The 24,503-nt window shown below is 49.7% G+C and overlaps 1 protein-coding gene across 3 annotated transcripts in view; it reads right to left on the bottom strand.

Moving 5' to 3' along the window:
- Positions 1-577: 577 nt before the first annotated feature.
- Positions 578-24,503, bottom strand: part of TIMP2 (TIMP metallopeptidase inhibitor 2) — a 58,035-nt gene continuing 34,109 nt past the window's right edge. For 2 of the 3 annotated variants that reach the window (XM_064270634.1, XM_064270635.1), the window contains exons 2-5: positions 15,472-15,572; positions 12,348-12,456; positions 5,521-5,645; positions 578-3,593 (exon numbers count right to left, since the gene is read on the bottom strand). In XM_064270634.1, coding sequence (XP_064126704.1) covers positions 3,396-3,593; positions 5,521-5,645; positions 12,348-12,456; positions 15,472-15,572 — 533 coding nt within the window. In that variant the 3' untranslated portion in view covers positions 578-3,395. Of the gene's footprint in view, positions 3,594-5,520; positions 5,646-12,347; positions 12,457-15,471; positions 15,573-15,711; positions 15,946-24,503 lie in introns of those variants that run through there. The other variant, XM_010596913.3, reaches the window with a different exon arrangement.

The following is a 24,503-nucleotide window of genomic DNA, read 5'->3' as shown; positions in this document are numbered from 1 at the left end:
ACATTACTTTGTCCCTCTAAGTCTTTACTGCTTCAAAAAGCGTCGGTAGGTTTATTCTTTTTTTTTTTTAATTGTGCTTTAGGTGAAAGTTTACAGCTTAAATTAGTTTCTCATTCAAAAATTTATGCACATACTGTTCTGTGACACTGGTTGCAATCTCTGCAATGTGTCAGCACTTTCCCCCTTTCCCTTTCCATCCTGGGTTCCCCGCGTCCATTTGTCTAACTTTCCTGTCCCTTTCTGCCTTCTCGACTTAGCTTTTGGGCAGGTGTTGTCCATTTCATCTCGTATACTTGATTGAACTAAGAAGCATGTTCCTCACGTGTGTTATTGTTTGTTTTATAGGCCTGTCTCACCTTTGGCTGAAAGGTGGACTTTGGGAGTGGCTTCTGCTGTGAGTCAGCAGAGTGCCCAGGGCCATAGTCCTGGGGGTGCTGAGTTTATTCTTGCTTATTAGGTGGTAGCTCTACAAAATGGGAAACCCAGACATCCCCCCCGTCAGTAGGCTGACAAACCCTACACGTGTACCAGCAGCTAGCTCTGGACCTCAGATACAGCCACACCGAGAGAACCAACATTTTCTTTGATAATACTGTTTATTGTCCGATGGCTGAACGATCACTCAAGAATGATACAAAGCATCAGAGACATGCGCAGTCTGCTTGTCATTTTGCAAAAAACAAAACAAAACAACTTTCATGTGTTCCCAGCACAAGAAGGTCTCAGGTTTCATATTCCAGAAAAAATACATCGCAAAAAAAAAAAAAAAAAAAATCCAAACAAAATCAACAGAGCTTTAAATTATGGCAGCAGTCCGATATTTCTTAATACTTATCAAGCAAAGATTTGAAAATAACTATCATGTAAACTTTATTTTAAATATTTTGAGTTGCTTGCATGAAGAAGAGAACAAAGGGAGGAGAGAACAGTGCTTAGAATATAACGTATAAATTAAACCACGCCAAGCGGAGGTCCTTCGTAAACTATATATATATATAGCAATTATTTACTGTGAGGGTATTTGAGTGGCCGTCTCTTGGCTGCCACTGGGCACTCGGACTTCATCTCGTTTTGCTTGACTGTTTCTGCTCAGCATGGTGGGAAGGCCAATAAGGACGGACTAAATATGAAGGCCATCTTTTAGAACCAACTTACCCAGAGGGCCCTTCCTTCGTAATCATTTGAACCGGTGAACAAAAGATGGGAGAAAGAGAAGCAACGATGCTCAAAGAACTAAATCCGAAGGACTCCACCTTCACAGCTCGCTACCACAACGTGCTACCCACTCTGTGTCCAACGCTTCCACGATGCAGAAACCTTTTCTTTTTTTCAGGAAAAAAAGTGCAAGTCTAACACCTACCAACAGTAATAAAAAACACAGCACAGGAATGGTTACAACGGATGTCAAAAACAAACTGAAAGGTTTTTTTTAAAAAATCAGCAGAAACAGGAGTAAATGTTACATATGATATCACCATACAGGAAGTAAACGGGGTGGGGTGTTATACTGAGTGATGAGAAGGGTGTGGTGTACTGGTAGATACTGAAATCACAAGGACTGGCCCATGGTGACATCGTACCAGCTCTCTATCAACGTACAGCATGAAAACGCCCTTGGAGCAGGGGCTGATTCCAGGATGTTCTCTTGTCTGCCCTACGGAGGGAAGTCATCAAGGTCTCTGCTGACCAGGTCCCAGGCAGGCACATGGGCTGCATGCCACATGGGGCGATCAGGGGTCTTACAGTGGCTTTGGGGTCGCTGCAGAATAGAAGAGGCTTAGAAGATGGTGCTTTGGATACACTTTGTAGAAGGCCCACTTATAGGCGGCCAGGCTTCAGTGTGTGTATGCGTGTGTGTGCACGTGTGTGCGTATATGTATATGTTTGCATGGTGTACACCTATGTCCTCAGAGCATCTTACCTTTACAACCCAAAGAGGAGGAAAAAGGAGATTCTCTTTATTGGTCTTTATTGTGATTGAGCAAGGGCTGCTTGTCTTAACCTCCATGGCTGGCATCAAGGATTGCTTTTAGGGAACACATAGACTCCCCAGTTCCCTAGGAAATTTCTTCATGGGGTGATCTTCGTAATATAAGAAATGTAAGCAACTTGGGTGCACATATTAGCTGAAAATGAATCTTTCGAAAAGTGAGATGTTTCTAAAAGCAGACCACCCCAGTGCCATGGAGGCCCAACGAGAAACAAGAGTTTCACCACAGCAACCCACCTCCAATCTCCTTTCCTTCCCAGGAGGACTGCAAGAGACATTAGCTAACTTTACTTGCAGAAATTCACCTCCAGAGCAGCAATTGTCCATCTTTGCGGGGGATGACGCTAAGCCCAAGGCATCTGCTCAGAAGGGCCCCGAGGTGTGCCAGGGACCCAGCAGGACTCAGCTGTTCACATCCTCAGGATGTGCAAACTGGGTCCCACAACTGGCCCTCGCCACCGCAGCCAACCCAGGCAGAGCCAAGTCCTGCAACTCAATCTAGTCTCCCAGTTCCAGGGGGAGGCAGCGGGAGTGACCTCAGGAATGAACTCTAGGGACCAGCCAAGCGTCTGTCCAAGACCCTGCCCAAGCGGTAGAATCAAGCAGGTTCCCACTAAGGGGTGTGTGTGTGTGTGTGTGTGTGTGTGTGTGTGTGTCTGTGTGTCTGTGTGTCTGTGTCCGCGCGCGCGCGTGTGTGTGTGTGTGTGTGTACGTGGAGGGAGTATGGGGCTGAAATGACCTGGCGAAGCTCACATGTGGCTTGGTGGGGGCTACTTGCTCCCATGCCTCTCCATGGCCCCAACTGAGGCTCCCACCGGAATTCTGTGATTGAGGGGTTTGGGTCTCTTTCAAGAACAAGCCAACTGGTTCCAGGGTCTCTCTTGGATTTGGGGGTGTTGCAGGGCAGAAAGGAGGGCACAGGCAAGGGGTGGGGCCTGCCACTCTGGGGACACGGCAGGGGTGGAAGCTGCATGAAACGAGGGACATGCCCCTCTCAAGATGAAAGGGGCCTGGTAGGCCTGCTACACAGTCTCACAACGACCCTCAAAAGTTTCTGCAAAATGCGCATTTCCAGGCTAGGGATTCCCCCAGGTGCTACCCACTCAGCGCCAGTCACAGCGCCAAGACGGGGCCTGGGAGGGATGTCCGTGTGTCCCACCCCACACCCCAAGCCTGAAGACTGAGATGTTTAGGCCGGGGGATGCAGTGTGGGGTGAGACCCCGGCCCACCTCTCCCTCCAGACGCACAACCGGGTTGAAAGGGAAAATGGGGTGGGGCAGAAAGCACGCTAATTTGGGCTCCCCTCGGACGACTGTTTTTCATGCTGTTCCCAGGAATGATGTCAGAGCTGGACCAGTCTAAACTCTCGGAGGCTTCTCGTTGGCCACAGGGTTTGTGGCCCGCTTATGGATCCTCGATGTCAAGAAACTCCTGCTTGGGGGGCGCGGTGCCACGGTACCAGGCACAGGAGCCATCGCTCCGCTTGATGCAGGCGAAGAACTTGGCCTGGTGCCCATTGATGTTCTTCTCCGTGACCCAGTCCATCCAGAGACACTCGTCCGGTGAGGAGATGTAGCACGGGATCATGGGGCAGCGCGTGATCTGGGGGGACACGGGGGAAGGCCTTAGCATGGGCTGTCCCTGATACCCGTGGGAAGGTTGGGGGAGATGGGGCCGGTGCAGCAGCAGGTGGCCGCCTGAGGGAGCAGTGGGGTCTGGAGTGGGAGCCTATGCAGACTGTCTCCAGCACACCCCCCTCCCTGCCTGCTGCACCCCCTCCAGCCAGTGGGTCTCCATTTTGGGCCACCTTGTCTACCTTCTCTGACCATGACCATGGCTTCCACTTACCTCCATCCTCCTGGGGGTTCAATAATAACAACAACAATAATGTCATTGTTAGCTGCCAGAGAGTTGGCCCCCGACTCATGGCGACCCCATGCACAACAGGATGGGACCACTGTGATTTGCACGGTTTTCAGTGGCGAAATTTTGGAAGCAGATTACCAGGCCTTTTTTCCTAGTCTGACTTAGTTTCAAAGCTCCGCTGAAGTCTGTTCAGCGTCATAGCAACACATAAGCCTCCAATGACAGATGGGTGGTGGCTGTATTGGCCAGGAATCAAACCCAGGTCTCCTGCACGGAAGGTGAGGACTCAGCTACTGGACTACCACTGCTCCCAATAGCAATGATAAACCCAAAACCAAACCTGTTGCCATTGAGTCAATTCTGACTCATAGTGACCCTATAGGACAGAGTAGAACTGCCCCATAGAGTTTCCAAGGAGTGGCTGGTGGATTCAAACTGCTGCCTTTTTGGTTAGCAGCCAAGCTCTTAACCATGGCACTGCCAGGGCTCCATAGCAATAATAAAGCACCTTAGATTTCCTGGAGTCAGGTGCTAGCCACGTAAAAGGTGTACCTTGTCCTCAAGCGTAGACTGCCAGCAAGTGGCTCTGAGGCCATCAACAAGTAGCATTTTCACAAAGGAATCTCAGGCTGCCTGACCACGTAAAAAGAATGCCTGCACTTTTGGTCTCAGATTGGGCACACAGGAGTTCTGCCTGACACGTGTGAGCCTGGAGACTATGAGGGCACAACTCACATTCGAATTCTGACCGCTCTCCGACTCAGACAGCAGCAAGGGAGCTGAGGGACGGTTGTGGCCACAGTCCCCAACAAACAGCAGAAGCTCTGAGAGGCACAGAACAACCCCACAGCTTCAATAACAGGCAGTGCTTGGCCCAGCGGGCACTCTCTGGCCCCAGAGCCCACAGTGGGGTGCCTGCTACCCAAGTTTGGCTCCTGTGCTGGCAGGGATTGGTAACGACGGGAGGGTGCTGGGAGATGACAGAGTCTGATTCTGGGAGCCTGGGCGGCCCCACCTCCTCTAGCCATGTCTAAGCTTCGACCCTGCCTCACCTGTGTCTCATCTGTGCCGGGCAAAAGCTCTGGGCCAGTTTCGAGAAGGGGGCAGGCGCTTAGCTGCTCTTGACACACAGACCCCATGTTTACAGGAATCTTGAGTGGAAATGGCTGGGATGCTGGCAAAGTGTCATGTTGGGGGGGGGGCTCACACAGGCACACAGGTGTTTGGCATTTCCACTTCTGCAGAGAATACCCATAGGGCCATGTTCTCCCAAGCACCCACCCCTCTGCAGCCCAGGTGCTCAAAGACAAGCCGAATGAATGACTCAACAGGTGAAGTCAGTGAAGGCTGGAGAGGAGCCTTCCTGAGCTCCACGTTCCCAAAGCAGCAGCAGCAGCAGCAGCAGGCCACAGACTACGTGGCTACCTTAGCCTGCTCACACACCCGGACCCTTACCTCCCAGTACCCACAGTGCTCGCCAGGGCTTAGGGCCACCCCCAGCCAGACGGCCTCGCTAGTGGGGAAGCCACACTCTCCCCACAGCCCCGGGACCAAGAGAGAGAGAAACCCCCCCACCCCAAGCCAGGGACCACACCCCAGCTGTCCACATGCAGCCTGCGGCAGGTGTGGGGCAGGTGAGGCCCCAGGGAGGGAGCTTGCTTACCTTGCACTCACAGCCCATCTGGTACCTGTGGTTCAGGCTCTTCTTCTGGGTGGCGCTCAGGGTGTCCCAGGGCACGATGAAGTCACAGAGGGTGATATGCATCTTGCCGTTCCCCTCTGCCTTACCTGCGAGACAGAGGGGCACGAACTCAGGGCCAGGTACACGGCTACCTTTTCCCGCCCCCCTCGGGTGTTGAGGTTTACTTCTAGCAATCCTGTGGGTTGTTTCTGAGCGTAAAAGTAATGAGTGCTCCCTGTACAAAATTTGGAAAATGCGGGAAAGAATAAAGGGGAAAAAGCTTCCGACTTCCATCACCTTCAGCTCACGTTTTGATGCCTGTCCTTCCAATATTCCTGCATACCCACACATTCACACACAAACGCCAGCCCGACTGTATGTAGACTGTATTTTTGTAAACCACTTTGCTTTTGCCAAATATTTTGTCCACAGGCAGTTCTTCCACCTGATGCTGAACTTGGGAACAGCATAAGCATGGAATTAAAAAAAAAAATGGATATCTGCTCTAACGTCCCCTACTCGGGATGAGCGGAGGCGGGGCGGAGCGGAGGCGGGGCACCGGTTGTTTCTTGTACCTGAGACTCCTGACTCAGCTCCCTCCCTTCCTTTCCTGAAGATATCAGATTTGTGACGAAACCCTCACACTCAAAAAAACCCCAAACCCACTGCCATCGAGTCAAATCTGACTCGAAGTGGCTCAATAGGACAGAGGAGAACTGCCCCCACGGTGTTTCCAAGGCTTTATGGAAGCTATCACATCTTTCTCTCGCGGGGCAGCTGGTGGGTTCAAACAGCTACCTTTCAGTCAGCAGCAGAGCACTTTAGCCACTGCATCACCAGGGCTCCTAGCGTCAGCCAAGCAGGAGAAAAAGGATAAACAGTGTATTCCAGTGAATGGCAGAGTCTAAGGAGTGCGGGGTTGGTCATTTCACAGCCATCACTCCTGCTACAATGGTACGTTGTCAGGGACACGCTTGCCAGCATGGGGCTCAGGGGCAGAGACCATGAGTGATTCCCCAGGCAGCAGACAGAGAACCTGGCTGGATCCTGAGCACCTTTGCTTGGCAAAGCTTCTGAGTGTCTAACGTCCTTGGGACTGTTTTCTGCAGCTCTGCAGTTTGGCCAGGCAGCCCCTAGAGGGCAGTGTGAGGAGACTGAGCTGGGAGAGCCAGGGCTGGTCCTCAACAACCACGACAAAAACAAGCCTCAGAAAACTGGAAACACTAGATTTGTTGGGTAATAAGATCCTGCATGGGTGGGTCTGTCCCCTTTCCCCTCTTTCCAGATTTTATTTTTCTAATTATAAATGTAATGTTGTTGGGTGCTGTTGAGTCAATTTTGATTCATAGCAACCCCATGTGACAGAGTAGACCTGCCCAATAGGGTTTCCTAGGCTGAAATCTTTATGGAAGCAGATTGCCAGATCTTTCTCCTGCAGAGCCGCTGGGTGGGTTCCAACCACTAAACTTTCACTTAGCAGCCAAGCACTTAACTCTCGAGTCACCAGGATTCATTATAAACGTAATGGATGCTCATAATTTAAAAAAAATTAGCAAATACAAGAATGCATAAAAAAGAGACAGAGCCAATGCTGAATGCCAGTGGGCTTCTCTCTGTACCCACGCTGAGCGGCCCTGGGAACCTGCCCTAAACAGCTGCAATGCGTTATGTACAAGGTCCCGCAGCCTCTGCACCTCCTCCGGTCCTTGCACCTTCTCTGTGTCATCATGGTGTTGGCACCTCTAGTCCTTCCACCTTCTCTGGGTCATCATGGTGTTGCCTCCTCCGGTCCTTCCACCTTCTCTGTGTCATCATGGTGCTGGCACCTCTGGTCCTTCCACCTTCTCTGGGTCATCATGGTGTTGGCACCTCCAGTCCTTCCACCTTCTCTGGGTCATCATGGTGCTGGCACCTCTGGTCCTTCCACCTTCCCTGTGTTATCATGGTGTTGCCTCCTCTGGTCCTTCCACCTTCTCTGTATCATCATGATGTTGCCTCCTCTGGTCCTTCCACCTTCTCTGTAGTTATCATGGTGTTGGCACCTCCAGTCCTTCCACCTTCTCTGGGTCATCATGGTGTTGGCACCTCTGGTCCTTCCACCTTTTCTTTGTTATCACGGTGCTGCCTCCTCTGGTCGTTCCACCTTCTCTGTGTCATCATGGTGTTGGCACCTCTGGTCCCTCCACTTTCTCTGTTATCATGGTATTGCCTCCTCCGGTCCTTCTACCTTCTCTGTATCATCATGGTATTGCCTCCTCCAGTCCTTCCACCTTCTCTGTGTCATCATGGTGTTGCCTCCTCTGGTCCTTCCACCTTCTCTGTAGTTATCATGGTATTGGTACCATTGAAAGATCTTTGCATGACAGGTGATCTCAACCCCACAACCCTATTTTTTTTTATTTTTTTCAAAATAACAGCTACTGGGCCATAAAACGGTACAGCCACTTTGGAAAGCAGTCTGGCAGTTCCTCAGTTAAACATAGAATTACCATATGACCCAGCAATTCCACTCCTAGGTATATACCCGAGAGAAATGAAAACACATACCCACACAAAACTTGTACGTGAATGTTCATAGTAGTATTATCCATAATAGCCAAAAGGTGGAAACAACCCAAATGCCCCTCAATGGACAAACAAAATGTGGTCTATGCATATAACGGAATATTATTCGGCAAGACAAAGAAATGGAGTTTGATACATGCTGTAACATGGATGAACCTTGAACACATTATACTAAGTAGAAGAAACCAGACACAAAAGACCACATGTAGTATGATTCCGTTTATGTGAAATTTCCACAACAGGGAAATCTATAGACAGAAAGTAGATCAGAGGTTTTCTAGGGATGGGGTGGGGGAGAAGGGAAGATGGGGGGTGATAATGGGTACGGGGTTGCTTTTTGGGGTGATGAAAATGTCCTAATACTGACTGTGGTGATGGTTGCACATCTGTGAATATGCTAAAAACCAATGAATTGTACACTTTTCCGGGGGGGGGGAGCTTTTTTTTTTCAGGGAGGAGCTGTTTATTTTTGAGTGGGGATCTTGAGATTCCTATTTATCTTTGCTTTGTTTGGTCTGCTGGAAAATGCAAGGAAGTCCAACTCAGTGTAGCCAGACGGAATCCCTTCTTCCCTTTCCTCCCTTCTTCCCCGGCCCTAGCTTGGATGCTTCCGGAAGCACGGGAGAAAGGTCACTGCTGAGGAGAGGGCGTCTACTGGTTCAGGGAGCACCACTGGGGACTGCAGTGACGGCACAAATCATGCTCGCGGCTTGTAGTGTCCCCAGTATCAAAGGCGCCGACCATGGCTGTCTGGCCCACCGTGATACCCCAGCACCTGGCACGCTGTCTCTCCCAGAACGGGCAGCAAAAAAAACCTTCCTTGAATGAGTGAAAACAATGTTTGATGTATGACTCTAACTACACCCGCAAACTAAGCCAGAAATTGGGGTTTAACGCTATTGCTTATCCTCATCTCCTGCTCCAAAGCACATCCATATGGTCAGGAGTCGCTGGGAAGAGAGCCGCTGGGAGAGCCCGTGCTGCAGAGTCTCCCCTGATGGGGCTCTGTTATTCTGTAGAGTTACATGTTTGCAAGTATTTCTCTGAGGGAGCCGTGGTGGCGCAAATGGTTAGGAGCTCAGCTGCTATCTGAAAGGTTGGCTGTTTGAACCCACCCAATGGCTTGCTCCGTGGGAGAAAGACCTGGTGATCTGCTCCCGGAAAGATTAGAGCCAAGGAAACCCCACGGGGGCAGTTCTACTCTGTCACATGGTGCTGTTATGAGTCAGGATAGACTCGATGGCACCTAACAACAGCAATAACAAAGAAATAGGGAAAATGATCAGCAAAGCAATCCGGAGGGGAACACTGGCAGTACAACAGCATCTGTGCCTGGACCAATTCCACTGTACATCTGAGGACCTTTCCGGGGTCCTTGTTTAGCCATTAATCGAAGTGTCTTTCACATTGAACTTGCCAAGAAGAGATGCACAACTGACACCGTGGAAAGCATGCACTATGTTTTTAAGGCAGGTGGCGGACCAGCTTGCTGCACGGTCTCCTCCTGAGTTTCCCTGCAACGGGTCCACCGCTGGAGAAATCTCATCTTTCTTAGTTGTGGTGAGCTTTCAGGCTTGCCACACTTCCTTCTGGGGACGGAACAAAGCACATTTGCAGGCCACGGGCTGTGCAGAGGGGATCTTAGACAAGGGAGTCTAAGTGCTGATTTCTGCAGGGTTCTCATCCTGCATTTTAGGGAAGTGTTGCAGGCCTCTTTTGCATCCGGCGCCACAAGGTGTCGTTCTTCTTTTTTTCTCTTGCCATACTTGAACTTTAGCTTGTAACAGTCCCTAGCTCTTTGCTTCAGGATTCTTTTCTTCCTTCCAAGACGAAACCAAACCCAACCCACTGCCATCGGTCGGTTCAACTCATAGCGACCCTACAGGACAGAGTAGAACTGCCCCCATAGAGTTCCTAAGGAGCACCTGGTGGATTCAAACTGTCGATCTTTTGGTTAGCAAATGCCCTTGTGTCAAAAACATAAAGTCTTCCATGTCATGGGGTTGTTAACCAATGTCATAAAACAATATGTGTATTAACTGTTTAATGAGAAGCTAGTTTGTTCTGTAAACCTTCATCTAAAGTACAAGGGGAAAAAAAAACTCCACAATTCTTAAGAAATGAAAAAAAAATCTGAACTGTAAAAAGACTTACAAAAAAGGGAGAAGCCAAACTTGAAACATGTAAAACAAAAACAGAATGCTGCTGGAATTGAAGTTGTATAAAAGGAATAAAATCGTAAAAATTGGCTTATGAGAAAAAAAAAAAAGTCAAGAAAACAAGTAACTTAAATGAAAAGCTATTTAAAAGAACCTGGATATGATACAGTATTTTGAACAACTCTCATAGATATAAATAAGTAGTATAAGATGCAAAAGAACACTGACAAAAAAGAAGACCCAAGAATGCATAAAACAAGAAAAAAAGATAAGTTAGTACACTAAATTTTTTTTTAAATAAATGCAAAAAAAAAATAATATGTGTCAGTTATGTTTTATGGAGCCCTGGTGGTGCAGTGGTTAAGAGCTTGGCTGCTAACCAAAAGGTCGGCAGTTCAAATGCACCAGCTGCTCTTTGGAAACCCTATGTGGCAGTTCTACTCTGTCCTATAGGGTTGCTAGGAGTCAGAATTGACTCCAAGGCAATGGGTTTTTTTAGTATGTTTTATAACACAGTTTATTGGATCTGTACTAGAAAGAGCAATTATAAACATCTGGAAGTTTACTGTATCTTATGTCTCAAAAGAATAAATTCTTTTTTTGTACCAAAAAAACCCATAAAGTCTTCAGCATCATGAATTGGTAGTGGAAACTCATCCATCATTTGGCTTAGTATTTTAACTGTTGCTAACGGCTCAATGAGCCCTGGTGGCACAGTGGTTCAGAGCTATGGCTGCTAACCAAAAGGTCCACAGTTCTAATCCAGCAGCTGCTCCTTGGAAACCTTATGGGGCAGTTCTACTCTGTCCTATAGGTTCACTATGAGTTGGAGTCAACTCAGTGGCAATAGGTTTTGGTCTTAGTGGCTAAAGGACTGAAGTGTGCTGGTGGGGCCCTGTGGAAGCCATCGGGTTGACCTGCATTTTCACTGTCTGTCCTCGTCAGCACATGTACATTCGTTTGGGGACCAGCCTCCTTATCACAGGCTGCCTTAATTATCTAGTGCTGCTATAACAGAAATACCACAAGTGGATGTCTTCAACAAAAAGAAATTTATCCTCTGAGTCTAGGAGGCTAGAAGTCTGAATTCAGGGTGTCAGCTCCAGGGGAAGTCTTGCTCTCTGACAGCTCTGGAGGAAGGTCCTTGCATTCGATCTTCAGGGTCGAGGAGCTTCTCAGCACAGGGATCCTGAGTCCAAAGGACACGCTATTCTTCCGGTTCTTGTTTCTTGGTGTTATGAGGTCCCCCTGTCTCTCTGTTAGCTTCTCTCTTTTAGATCTCAAAAGAGATTGACTTAAGACACAATCTAATCTTGTAGATTGAGTCCTGCCTCATTAATATAACTACCTCTAATCTTGCCTCATTAACCTCATAGAGGCAGGATCTACAACACATGGGAAAATCACAACAGATGACAAAATGGTGGACCACCATACAATACTGGGAATTATGGCCCGGCCAAGTTTATACACATTTTGGGGGGGCACAATTCAATCCATGACACACGCACTTCAATCTTTTAAAACTTTAATGCTTTGGAGAATTATAGGAATGATATGCCGCTTCCCAGGTGTGCACCGTACCCTTTAAATGGGTAAACGGGCAAATGGCACTGCGTGTGAATTAAATCTTAATGAAGTTGTTTAAAATGCACAACAAAGGTTGCTATCTTCAAGAAGGGGACAGAGAAGTCCTGATGTAGCAACGAAGAAACCCTAGGAAGCATTTGCTGGGTGTGGGCACTTCGAGGAACAGAGAGGACATTACCCAAGGATCAATTACACAAATTTTCACCCCATTCATTGGCCAGTGCGGTGACTGCCCTCTCTCTCCATGGCCAAGGTCAACGCCTCTCCCACTGCTAAGTCATCTAGATCCTTCAGTCTGCATGAGTCTCTTCCTCTTTGTACCTCCTGACGCACTCACTCGCCATCCGTACATCCCCACAAATAAAGCCTGTCTTTTATTTTCTCTCGTGTCTCTTTCTGTCTCCCCTTCTCCCTGTGGGAACGTGTGTGTACTTCCTGACAGCGGGAGCCCACAGCTGCTATGGTCTCCAGCCTGAGCACCACTCACATACACACCTGCAATGAGATACTCCTTCTTTCCTCCAATGTCCAGCGAGACCCCGCACACGGCCGAGGAGGGGGCAGTGTAGATAAACTCTATGTCCTTGTCAGGCCCTTTAAACATCTGAAAAAGAGCGGATGAGGCAACATCAGCAGGAGCCAGGCTGTCAGCCAGAGGGTTCCATTCCCACCAGAGCATGACGGGGCGGCCCCGCCTCCACCGCCATATTGCCAGCAAAGGAGGAAGGCCCAACAAAGGAGGACAGAAGATACAGAGGGGACAGGCTGGGGACGGCCATCTCTACTACAAATGACTCTCAGTAGGGTAGGCGTAATAGTCACCTGGAGGGAACTTTCTCAGACTACCCATCTGAGAATGAGGTCATTTCAGATGTATACTTCCAGGTGATTCTGACCCAAAATGGGGAACCACTAAAAAAAAAAAAAGCAATTTCCAAGGTAAGGATTCTAACTCATGGTGACCCCATGTGTGTCAAAATAAACTGTGCTCCATAGGGCTTTCAATGATTGATTTTTTTGCAAGGAGATCACCAGGCCTTTCTTCCAACGCACCTCTGGGTGGAGTTGAACCTCCAACGTTTCTGTTAGCAGCCGAGTGCATTAACGGTTTGCACCACCCAGGGACTCCGAGGAAGCACTACATTTGCATGTTCTTGGGAAGGCTGATTGAACATTGACTACTTGACAGGTGGGAGCAGAGAGGCCACTGGAATTAGGATGGATCCCATGGACGAGCAGGGTTAGACTCCCCACACCTGATTTACTAACAGCCTCTTAGGAACGCACACACTGCCAGGGTGAAGGGGTGCACTATTTCAGGACCCTGGGCAGGAAGAGAGCCAAGCCAGGGAGTTCCTGCTGCCCCCACTGTGGGGCAGGACAGGCGGGGACATGAGGTCGGCCTGAGAGCTGCCCTCCACTCTGGCTTTCGGGGGTGTAACCCCATGGAAGCTGTGTATGTGCTTGTGCCCATGCCCTGGGGAGAAGGGGGAAAGAGAGGTGTCGATTAAATATTGACAGTTACAACTGCTACCGTGTTACACAGCTTTCCCTCCACCTGAAGCCTAGAGTTTTCTTCTCTAGGATGGAGAGGAGTCAGGAAGAGAAAGCACGCAGACCCTCTAGGACCACACAAACAAAAAGCTGGGAAGACAGAATTTAGAAGCTCAGGGGCTTCACAATTCCACTTGAACTTCCTCAGGACTCCAAGGTTAATAGCTTTTTTTTCTTTTTTTTTTGAGAGTTTCAGTAAGGAAACCGAAATGGAGCTGGGTCATCTTTAAGGTCACGTCAAACAAGCTTTGCAATAACTAGGCTCCAACACATACCAAGACATGTCATGTTGATGTGACAACAACGTTCTATATTAAATGACTTCTTTCTCCAAGGGGCTAAAGAACACTTCCTTGGCTATCACCTGTCTTTCCATGACTCCTTAATGAGGTTGTAAGAGCAGAGATTCCCTTTAAAGAGACTTAGGCACTGAGGGACTGTGTAGTGACGGATGTTTAATTACTATGCATTTCATTGACCTTTTGATGATCACCTTGGCTTCTTTCTATAAGCTATCAACATTTATTGTCTAGTACTTTTTATTTTTGTGACAAAAAAATATCAACATTTACAAATGCTGCCATGTTACAAAGCTGTCCTTCTACCTGCAGCCTAGAATTGTCTTCTCCCCTGTAGACCAATTAGTTACTGCCAAGGAGAGTAGCACTGGCCCACCTGCCCCAGTTGGAAGGGTCCCATCCTTTCAACCTCCTAACCCAAGCTCTTCCACGACTTCAACCTCTCTGTCTCTCTGGCAAACATGGGTTTCTTCCCGTATGTCCTTGAACACAGACAACTCTCAAAAACTAACAACCATCCCACAACCTCTACCTCATTCGGCCACCCTGACTCATGCCCCATCTCATTCCCAGGTGGCATAACACGTTGTCATGGATTGAATTATGTCCCCCCAAAAATGTGTGTATCAACTTGGTTAGGCCATGATTCCCAGTATTCTGTGGTTTTCCTTCATTTTGTGATTGTAATTTTGTGTTAAAAGGTTTAGGGTGGGATTGTAACACCATCCTTACCCAGGTCACATCCCTGATCCAAAGTAAAGGCAGTTTCCATGGGGTGTGGCCTGCACCACTTTTTATCTCTTAAGAGATAAAAGGAAAGGGAAGCAAGCAGAGAGTTGGGGGACCTCATACCACTAAGAAAGCAGCACCAGGAGCAGAGCGCTTCCTTTGGACATGGGGTCCCTGTACCTGAGAAGCTCCTCGACCAGGGGAAGACTGATGACAAGGACCTTCCTCCAGAGCCAACAGAGAGAGAAAGCCTTCCCCTGGAGCCAACACCCTGAATTTAGGCTTGTAACCTACTAGCCTATGAGAAAATAAATTTCTCTTTGTTAAAGCCATCCACTTGTGGTATTTCTGTTATGGCAGCACTAGATGACTGAGACACGTATCTTCTAACTTCCCAGGCTACAGCCTCCATTTCTTCCCTAACTCTCCTCTTTCAGGAAGCTGCCCCTAACGACACTAGTCCACAGGAATCTCCTTTCTCAAGAGGAATTCCTCTTCCCTTTAGGATTTTTTTTTAGGATTAAAGCCAAGGGAAGTCTAGACTACAAGCAGCTGTTTGGGGCTACTTAGGTCAAATACTCACTTCAACTGTAGGTTCCCAGAGGCAACAACCAAGTCCTCGCCACGTCTGAACCCCTACAGCATCAGAGCCAATGAGAGGCACTCATGGAACATTCCAGAATTGCTATCGTGAACTCGGCAACTTAAAGCTAAGGCGATTCAGCTGAGTTATTATCCATGGGCATTAAGGTAACACATTTCTGAAATAACGTAGGTCGATGGGAACACACCATTTCCACACAACTTTTTTTTTTTTCCAGTCATTTATTGGCTAAGGGAAATTGGATCTATTTGTGGCTGGAGGGTCTTGCTTTCTGCCCCTAGGGGTTGCTGGGCTGTGTCCCAGGGACCCAGCAGCCCCTTGCAAGAAGACTGAGCACTTTAGTATCATCTTCAGGCCTCTTTAGGGAGGATCTGGCCTTGCTGCAAACCCTCCAGCACCCTCCAGCTCTGCTCAAGGGAGTGGCTAGCATTACCTTTATCTGCTTGATCTCATACTGAATCCTTTTGATGGGATTGCCATAGATGTCGTTCCCAGAGTCCACCTCCTTCTCGCTAACCGCCTTGGCCCTGATCACTGCAAGATACAAAGACACACAGGAGAGGGTTAGGGTTAGGAGTTCCCACAAGACCGACAGTCCTGCTCTGAGGAGTGGTGAAGCCTCCAGGCCTACAGGGGGTCCTGGAGGGAGTCAGAGAGGTGAGAGGGAGCCTACCCATCATCTGTTATTGGGTGTCCTCTTGAGTCAATTCCAACTCATAACAACCCCATGTGTTACAGAGTAGAACTGCCCCATAGCGCTTCCCAGGCTGTAATCCTTATGGAAGCAGATCGCCAGGCCGTTCTCCCACAGAGCCTCTGGGTGGGTTCTAACTGCCAACCTTTCAGTTAGCAGCCACGTGCTTAACCACTGCACCACCAGGGCTCCTTACTCCTCACTAAAAAAAGCAAAACCAAAAACCCATGGCTGTCAAGTCGATTCTGACTCATATGACCCCATGTGACAGAGCAGAACTTCCCCACAGGGTTTTCTAGCTGTGAACTTTACGAGAACAGATCACCAGGTCTTCCTCCCATGGAGAAGCTGGGTGGGTTCAAACTGCGGACCTTTTGGTTAGCAGCCAAGTGCTTAACTGTTGTTCTACCCAGGCTCCTTCCCCCTCGTCTAAAAAAAAAAAACCTCGTCTAGGGGCTGTAAAATGAGGGGCAAGATGTTCCCAGCCCCCAGCATGGCATCTGATGCCATACCAGCTGAAGGGACAGCTCCTAAGACCGTTTCTAACTCTACGATTCTTCAACAAAAACCCTCTTTACCAACAGTGGCACAAAACCAGGGATCTGGGTCCTTCCTTATCAGCAACTTGATGTTTCTATAATCGTGGGGCAGTGATTGGCTTGACCAAAACTGCTCTGTTGATGGGAGCTTGTGTGCTCCAGGGTTCTTGTGCATCTCCTCCAATACGGGTTTACTGGGGGAAACCAAAACCAAACCCAAGGATGTCAATTCAATTCTGACTCATAGCGACCCAATAGGACAGAGGAAAACTGCCCCATAGGGTTTCCAAGGCTGTAATCTTTATGGAAGCAGACTGCCACATCTTTCTCCCACGCAGTGACTGGTGGGTTCGAGCTGCTGACCTTTTGTTTAGTAGCTGATCTCTTTAACCACTGTGCCACCAGGGTGGCTGGGGGAAGCAGTAAACCAATGAACTGGCCTGCAATCCTGATTGTTCAGTTAAGGACAGGTGGGGGCCCCACCCCACCTCCACTTCACGAACTATAGGCAAACAGGCTTTTTCTGGCTGAGGGCAGAAGGGATAGTTACCTGCCTTAAAGGAGCCCCACTGTATTTAGGTTTGGGGTCTTAAATCTAAAAGGTTTATCCTGCTGCCCTCCTAATCTGTCCTGAAAGTTTCCCCAGAAAATGTCCAAAAATGATTCTTTATAACACATGTTCTATCAGGGCATCTCAGAGGAAGGGTCAAAAATTTTTATCTCCATTTAGGTTAGGGGATACCTACAGGCCTAGCTGGCAGACCCAAGAGATAGTCACCAACAACAGAGGTCAAACAGAAAGAAAAATATCTAGGACCATGACAAAAGAGAAAGGAGCAGGGCACAAGTCAGGCTGGGAAGGATCCAGAATGTCCTGGAATGTTCGCTGGAGCCAGAGGCTGCTGATGGGTCATGCACCACATCTTGCCCCTCATTTTACAGCTTTCTGCTGACAATTAAGCCAGGACTCTGCTCCACTCCCGGACACCTAATAGCGCACGGGTCAGCAGTTCCCATGGTCACTTGGGCTGAGCAGGCCCTCCCTTTTTTCATTTCAAGGCTCATCAGGTTAGCGCATGACTTGCTTTCATGGTTTTAAAAGCTTTGCCCTTCAAACTCAGTTAGTCAGGGCCACTCTGGGTGAGTGTTATGTTAACGGGGATATGAGCAAAAAAGAGAAATACAGAGCACGTCGTGCCAGGCTCAGAGGACCCCTACATCCAAAGTGGTCAGCGTGAATCTCTTGGGAGCCCTTGGCCAGGGCTGTCTTTGCCTCCAGGGGCAGGGCAGCCCAGCACCTGGGTCCTCCATCTGCATCCATTCCCCTCGACCCCAGAAATGCTGTCTGGATCCTGGCCTGGCACCAAAGCCCCATATCACAGCCCCACTGCCCCTCCCAGGTCCAAACCCCATTCCTATTTCTTCTTCTGTTGGGCTCAGTCTTGCTGGCTGGAGCTGCAGGTTTCTGCTTCCCAGGCTCGGCCAGGCCCAGCCTGCAAAGCTACCTTTAGTAAAGGTCACCCTGGGTGGGCCACCCCAGACCAGAGGGCTTTGCCCTTGGTAGAGGTCCCCGTTTCTAGTGCCTTGTTCCCCCAAGCCATCTCCCCCATTGCCACCAATTATCTTTTTACAGCCATGCCCCTCCCAGCTCAAACATTCTCCCTGGCCACCCACTCCCCACAGTACACCAAAAATATGAGACCCTTTACGATCTCCTGCCGTTCAGTTAGCCAGCTGCCATTGTTCCACCACTCACGGCCCCACTCCTGCTGTTACACCAGATCATAATACTTCCCTGCCCTGAACACACCAGATGTGTCCACACCTCTATGCAGGCGAGTCCCTTCTACCTCGAATGCCATCTTCTCCTCCCTGCCTACAGAACTCCTATTCATCCTTCAAAGCCCAGCTAAAGTAGTCCTTTCCTGTCTTCCTCTGGGAAGTTCTATCCTCCTACAGTACTTGGTATGCTCCTCCTCTCTCGTCCCTTTTGCTGTAAACACCTGTATGCCCATCTGCTCAGGGTTCTGGAACTTGCCAGTGGACAAAGGCTACATTGTAACCCCAGGACAATCAAGGCTCACTAAACGTCTGCCAAACGGAACTGAACCTGAGAATTGTGAGCTGGGAGCTCAGCCCAGGTGAGGTTTGTCTTTGGATCCTCCTGCTAGCTGCCTAACGTATACCTTATCACAATGCTGCATGAAAAGTGTTGATGCCAGTTTGGAAATGTGCCAGGTTAACTTTGTCAGAAGTTTGCTATTCACGTAGCATAGTCATCAGTTCACACTATTAAACAAGCCCACAAAATCCAATGGAAGCAACAGCTCCAGGAGCAGTGCTGCTGGACTTCACTGGATTTTAACGGTACCCTGCTGCTACACCCTTCCTGGAACTGCCTTTCAGCGGTCCGCTGTCTTGCACAATGCTCGATGCACAGCCCGGTTAACCAGCTGCTGCCCGGTCAACTCCGAGACTCACGGCGACTCCATGTGCGGCAGAGTAGAACTGGGCTCCACGGTGTTTTCAATGGCTGATTTTTTGGAAACAGATCACCAGGCCTTTCCTCCGAGGCACCTCTGGGTGGACTTGAACCTCCAACCTTTTTGTTAGGAGCCAAGCACATTCACCATTTGTACCCTCAGTAAACACACAACTGGCAAGCAGAGAATAAGTAAGAATTTCCCTAAAACAGCCACAAAGTTATGCTCTGAGTCCTTATTGGAAGCAGTGGTTTCAGCACTCCAGCCTGCTTCAGCCCTTGACTCCTCTGAGCCCCAGCTGCTCACATCTGAAATGGGGATGATAACAATACCTCCAGGACAGAGGGTTGCTGTGAGGATCAGGAAGGCTCATGTATGGGATGTGTGATGCTTGGCACGCGTTTAACGCATGTCTCGTTCAGTACAACAGAAAATAGCCCGGCAGTGAAAACACAACAAAAAAACTAAACCAAATACATTACCACCGAGTCAATTCTGACTTATGGTGACCCCATGCGTTACAGAGTAGAACTGCTCCATAGAGTTTTCTTGGCGCTAAAATCTTTTTATGGAAGCAGGTCACCAGGCCTTTCTTCTGCGGTGCCACTCGGTGGGTTTGAACCTTTAGTTAGTAGCTGAGCACAAACCATTTGTGCCATCCAGGTGCCTCATTGCAGCAAAGGAGGGCGCTAACTCTCCCACTCCTGGAAGGCTGTGTCACGCTGCTCAGGTACAGAGAGGCCAGTCCCAGTCGGCATGCAAAATCAACACGCAGCACTAGGGTTTGCTGCAGCCTCTTAATGTGTTCGCCTTGATTTGGGGCTCTGGATGACCCACTTTCCTTTTTTAAAATGTCAGAAAATCAGTAACTGGTTGGATCAAGGGTCCAGGGTAGACTTGGAGTTAGGACCAGAAAGCCAGCTGTCGCTGACGCTGCCAGATGCTTGGAGAGGTCAAGATGGGGTGGGTAGAGACTGGGAGCAATCCCCACCCCCAGCTGGGCTGTCTCAGTCTGCCCTCGCACAACAAGAATTCAGATTCGTCAGGGTCCCTGAACGTTGGGTGAGAACCTCCTGCCCCATTTTGCAAAACGAGAAGTTATGTGAAGGAAGGAGAGAAGTGAAAGAAGCAGAGAAGGACCAGTCCTACAGAACCTTTCCCAGCACATCAGCGCCACCCAGACATGAGGCTGAGTCGCAGGGAGGACAGCGTGCGTCAGTACACACCTGTCCGCAGACTGAGGGACTGCATGGCAGCCTGCTAGGAAGGTGGTACCTGTCCGGGGCAAGCATGTGAGCTTGGGTGGGAGGGCACGCACACAGCTTTACCAAATGAATCCATCACAGGCAGAGAACCACCCAGGCAAGTTGAATAATGTTGTTGTTAGATGTCACCGAATCGATTCCAACTCATAGTGACTGTACGTGACAGGGTAGAACGGCCCCACAGGGTTTCCTAGGCTGTCACCTTTACGGAAGCTGATCACCAGGTCTCCCTCCTGCAGAGCCACTGGGTGGGTTCAAACCACCAACCTTTCGATTAGCAGCTGAGTGCTTAACTGGTGTGCTGTCAGGTCTCCTTAAGTTGAATGCAGGAGACTGAATAACAATATGCATGGGCCCCAGGAGGGGAGAGCTGGGGTGGCAGCAAAGTGGACCTCAGCCAGCTGTGGCTGCGGGTTGCAGACCCTCAGCCTCTCCCCCAGGTATGAGGCCAGAGCGGCAGATGGTCTGCCATGCCAAACACAGAGCTTGGGGGTTAGGTGGCCTTTCCAGGGTGATCTTGAAAGCATGGGCTCCCTGGGTTGCCCAAGGGGAACAGCAAGGGGAGAAAGGGGTATAGGGTGTGGGGTGGGAGGTTCCCTGAAGGACCTTCAGTAACAGACCTTGCCTTCTAGGACTGTTCCATCCAGAAGAGAAGATGCACAATGGACAGAAAAACGGAAGCACCCTGTTTCCAAGTTTCCATGGAGGATTGGGAAGGAGGCAAACAGAACTCTCCGGAAACAAGTTTCCTGCACCCAAGGCCACGGTCCTCACCGTGAGCTCCAGATGGACCACTAAGAACTTGGAGGAAAGGGGGTCACGCCAAGTGAGAGACAGGCCCTCCGAGTCCCCAACCACTTGCCCACTGTTGTCAAGTTGATCCCAACTCATAATGATCCTACAGGACAGGGTAGAACTGCCCCATAGGGTTTCCAAGGCCGTTATGTTTACAGAAGTAGATGGCCACATCTTTCTTCTGCAGAGCGGCTGGTAGGTTCAAACTGCTGACCTTTTGGTTAGCAGCCAAGTACTTAACCACTGCACCACCAGGGCTCCTCCCCCTAATCACTTAAAGGACAGGGAAAAGCAAAGAGACAAAAAGAATCTGGGAAGAAACTAAAATCAAGGCATGAAAAAGTGAAACAAACAAACCAACCCAAGTGCCTATCAACTAATGAATGGATAAAGAAAATATGACACAGCCACACAATGGAATATTATTCAACCATGAAAAAGTAACCAAGTTCCGACACACTCTGTGACATGGGTGACCTTGGGAAACACTACGCTGCACGAAAGAAGCCAGACACAACAGATCACATATTGGATGATTCCATTTGTATGAAATGGCCAGAACAGGCAAATCTGTAGAAACAGAAAATAGATTAGGTGTTGCCTAAGGCTTGAGGAGGAGCCCTGGTGGTGCAGTGGTTAAGCACTCGGCTGCTAACCTAAAGGTCAGCAGTTTTGGACCGACCCAGAGGCTCCGTGGGAGAAAGACCTGGCGATCTGGTCCTATAAAGGTCACAGTCTTGGAAAACCTATGGGGCAGTTCTGCTCTGTCATGGGGCCGCTATGAGTAGGAACTGACTCAATGGCAACGGGTTAGGCTTGGGGGTGGGATGCGAAGTGACTGCTAACGAGCACAGGTTACTTTTTGGGAGATGAAAACATTCTAAGATTGATTGTGGCAACAGTTATGCAGCTCTTGAACATGTTTAAAATGAATCGTGTATTTCAGATGAGTGAATCGTATGGTTCAAAGCCCACTGTCGGGTCGACTCCGATGCACAGCGATTCAACAGGCTAGAGAACTGCCCCGTAGGGTTTCCAAGGCTGTAAATATTTACAGAAGCAGACCATCACACCTTTCTCCTGCAGAGTGGCTGGTGGGTTCGAACACCTGACCTTTTTTAGGTTGGCAGCTAAGCACTTTAACCACTGCAGCACAACGCTCCTGAATTGTAAGGTAAACGAATTTTATTTAATAAAGCTGGTTATTAAAAAAAAAAAAAAAAAGCAAGGCATGGACAAGTGTTTACTGAACACCTACTAGGTTTGGGCCTGGTGTTAGGCACTGGTTAGCGGGGTCAGCCCGTGTCCTGTCCAGCCCCCCAGGAGACGGCCGTTCTCACCCACCTCCCTCCCACAGGAGCCAGGGGCAGCCTTGTTCTGCTCTGCACCAAACAGCCACAGCCTTTCCCAGGGCTGCTCAGATTCTGTTCTTTCTCCTTTCTGCCGCTAACACAGCATCTGGGTTTAAGATCAAGGGTGATACACAGGCTGATGAATCCTCCGCCAGATGTCAGCTACTGGAATGCACAACCATCAACTTAATTCAAAGCACACACAACCGCAGGGCCCCCACCCACTCCCCGGCAGGCCAGGCCAGGAGACCACATGACGTCACTCCCCTCCCCCACCACGGAGCCTGTAAAAACAATTCTGATGAAACCCAGCCAGGCTGCAGATGGAAAAGAACTGGGTGGAAAGTCAGAATCTCGGGAAGGTGATCCGCAGGACGGGCAACATCCAGACTGCGAGGTGGCAGCCACCCTGGACACCCACGAAGACTGGGCTGTCCCATGAGAGTTGGGGGCGCTTGTTGGCAGCCTGGTTGTCCCCAGCACATGCTGTGACAGTGGGCCAGGCTGTGGGTCCGTCACACTCAACAGATCCCCATAGTGACCAGCCCACAGGCCCCCAAGCCATGGCTCTCGCTTCTCCTTGCCCTCTCTCCTGCTTCCACCGAAGCACGGGCCTGCTGTGTGCTCATATCACCCCCACACATCCCAGCAACACCTTCTCAGTCCTCCTATGTCATGGAAGAGGAGCCCTGGTGGTGTCATGGTTAAGCACTCGGCTGCAAACCGAAAGGTCAGCAGTTCGAACCCACCAGTAGCTCTGAGGGAGAGATACAGTGAACTGCTTCCGTAAAAATTAAAAAAAACCGTTGCTGTTGAGGCGATTCTGACTCACAGCAACCCTATAGAACAGAGTAAAACTGCCCCATAGGGTTTCCAAGGTTGTAATCTTCATGGGTGCAGACTGCCACATCTTTCTCCCTTGGAACGGTTGGTAGGTTCAAACTGCCGACTTTCAGGTGAACAGCCATGCACTTAACCTCTGCACCACAGGGGCTCATTCCCGTAGAGATTATAGCCTTGGAAACCCTATGGGGCACCTGTCCTAGACGGTTGCTGGGAGTTGGAACTGACTGGACAGCAATGGGTTTGCTTTTTTCACGTGTGTCCACAGAAGCATCAGAGAATAAGCCATGACCCTAAGGAGCTCTTGCCATCTGTGGAGGGAACTGGAAGAGAGCTGGCCTTATGAAGGTCACTTGGCTTACACTCATAATTATCTTCATTGCCTTTCTACCTGCCCAAGGCATCTGGAGAAATCTGTATGCCACCTGTCTAAATATACCCGATGGGACAGTTCCTGTTGGGCCTGGCATGTATGCTTGACTTGGAGCACAGGTAAACCTGTGGGTATGATGACCTGACTTTCAGGACCCATGGCCTTGCCCAACTGCTCTAATTTCCCAGCCCCCGTCCCCCGGAGGCTGAGTGGCACTGAGCACAGGTGCTAGGGAAGGCAACCCAGAGTCTCTCAAAGTCACATGTCTGCCAGAAGCAGGGCCGGAATCTCCAGGACTCAGAAAAGCATCCATCTAAATAGGAAGTCACAATCCGACACAGGATCATCTGAGCCTCAGCCGTCCACTGAGTCAGACGGAGGACCTACTGGGTGTTGGCAGAGGGCATGCCCCTGCAGCTTCCACCCTGGGAAGGCACCCAGGGAGCAGGGTGTTTGCAGGGAGACCAGCTCTCTGCTGTTCTGTCTACTCAGGGCCCTATGGAAATGAGGGGCATGCTTCCAATGCCTTTCAGTCTATACGGGGAGATGGGGCCTCTGATCTCTCAGAACATTTGCCAAGCACCCCACTGGCCCAAACCAGGAGTGGGTGGGGTGGGTCTCCTGCTGGGACTGGGCTTAGAGTTCCACCTGAGAACACAAGGCTGGCTGGGGTTACAGGTGGGTGAGCCGGGAGAAGGAAGCGCAGTCCTTTGGCACAGGTGGGGTAGTTCCAGGTCTCTGCTGGAGCGCCCTCTGTGGGCCCATCAGCTGTTTCCTTATCTGGGGGGGGGAATGACATTCCAGCTATTTCACAGCTATGTCAGAGAGATGACTTTTCTCCAGACTAAACCCAGCTTCTGCTTGTTGAGGCCAGTGAGGGTCCGGGGACTTTCCAGGTACGCCTGGCTTGGTTGGCTTCTTCGGGGAGGAGCGAAGTTTCCTTACCTTTTCCTGAACTTTCCAGAGACGGGGACGGCCACGAGACTTCACATGTCACAAATCAAGTCACAGAGCGTTGGCAGAGCCCTCACTCACATCTGAATCTATCCCGCGGCTGCTATTTGGGACAAGGGTCTGGTCCCTTTTCGGTAGAAGTCTCATATGGCTCCCTGACCTGGCCA

Source organism: Loxodonta africana, chromosome 18 (genome assembly GCF_030014295.1).
Source record: "Loxodonta africana isolate mLoxAfr1 chromosome 18, mLoxAfr1.hap2, whole genome shotgun sequence".
Lineage (NCBI taxonomy): Eukaryota > Metazoa > Chordata > Mammalia > Proboscidea > Elephantidae > Loxodonta > Loxodonta africana.
The sequence above is the reverse complement of the archived record's forward strand: the minus strand, read 5'-3'. Positions and strand labels throughout refer to the sequence as shown.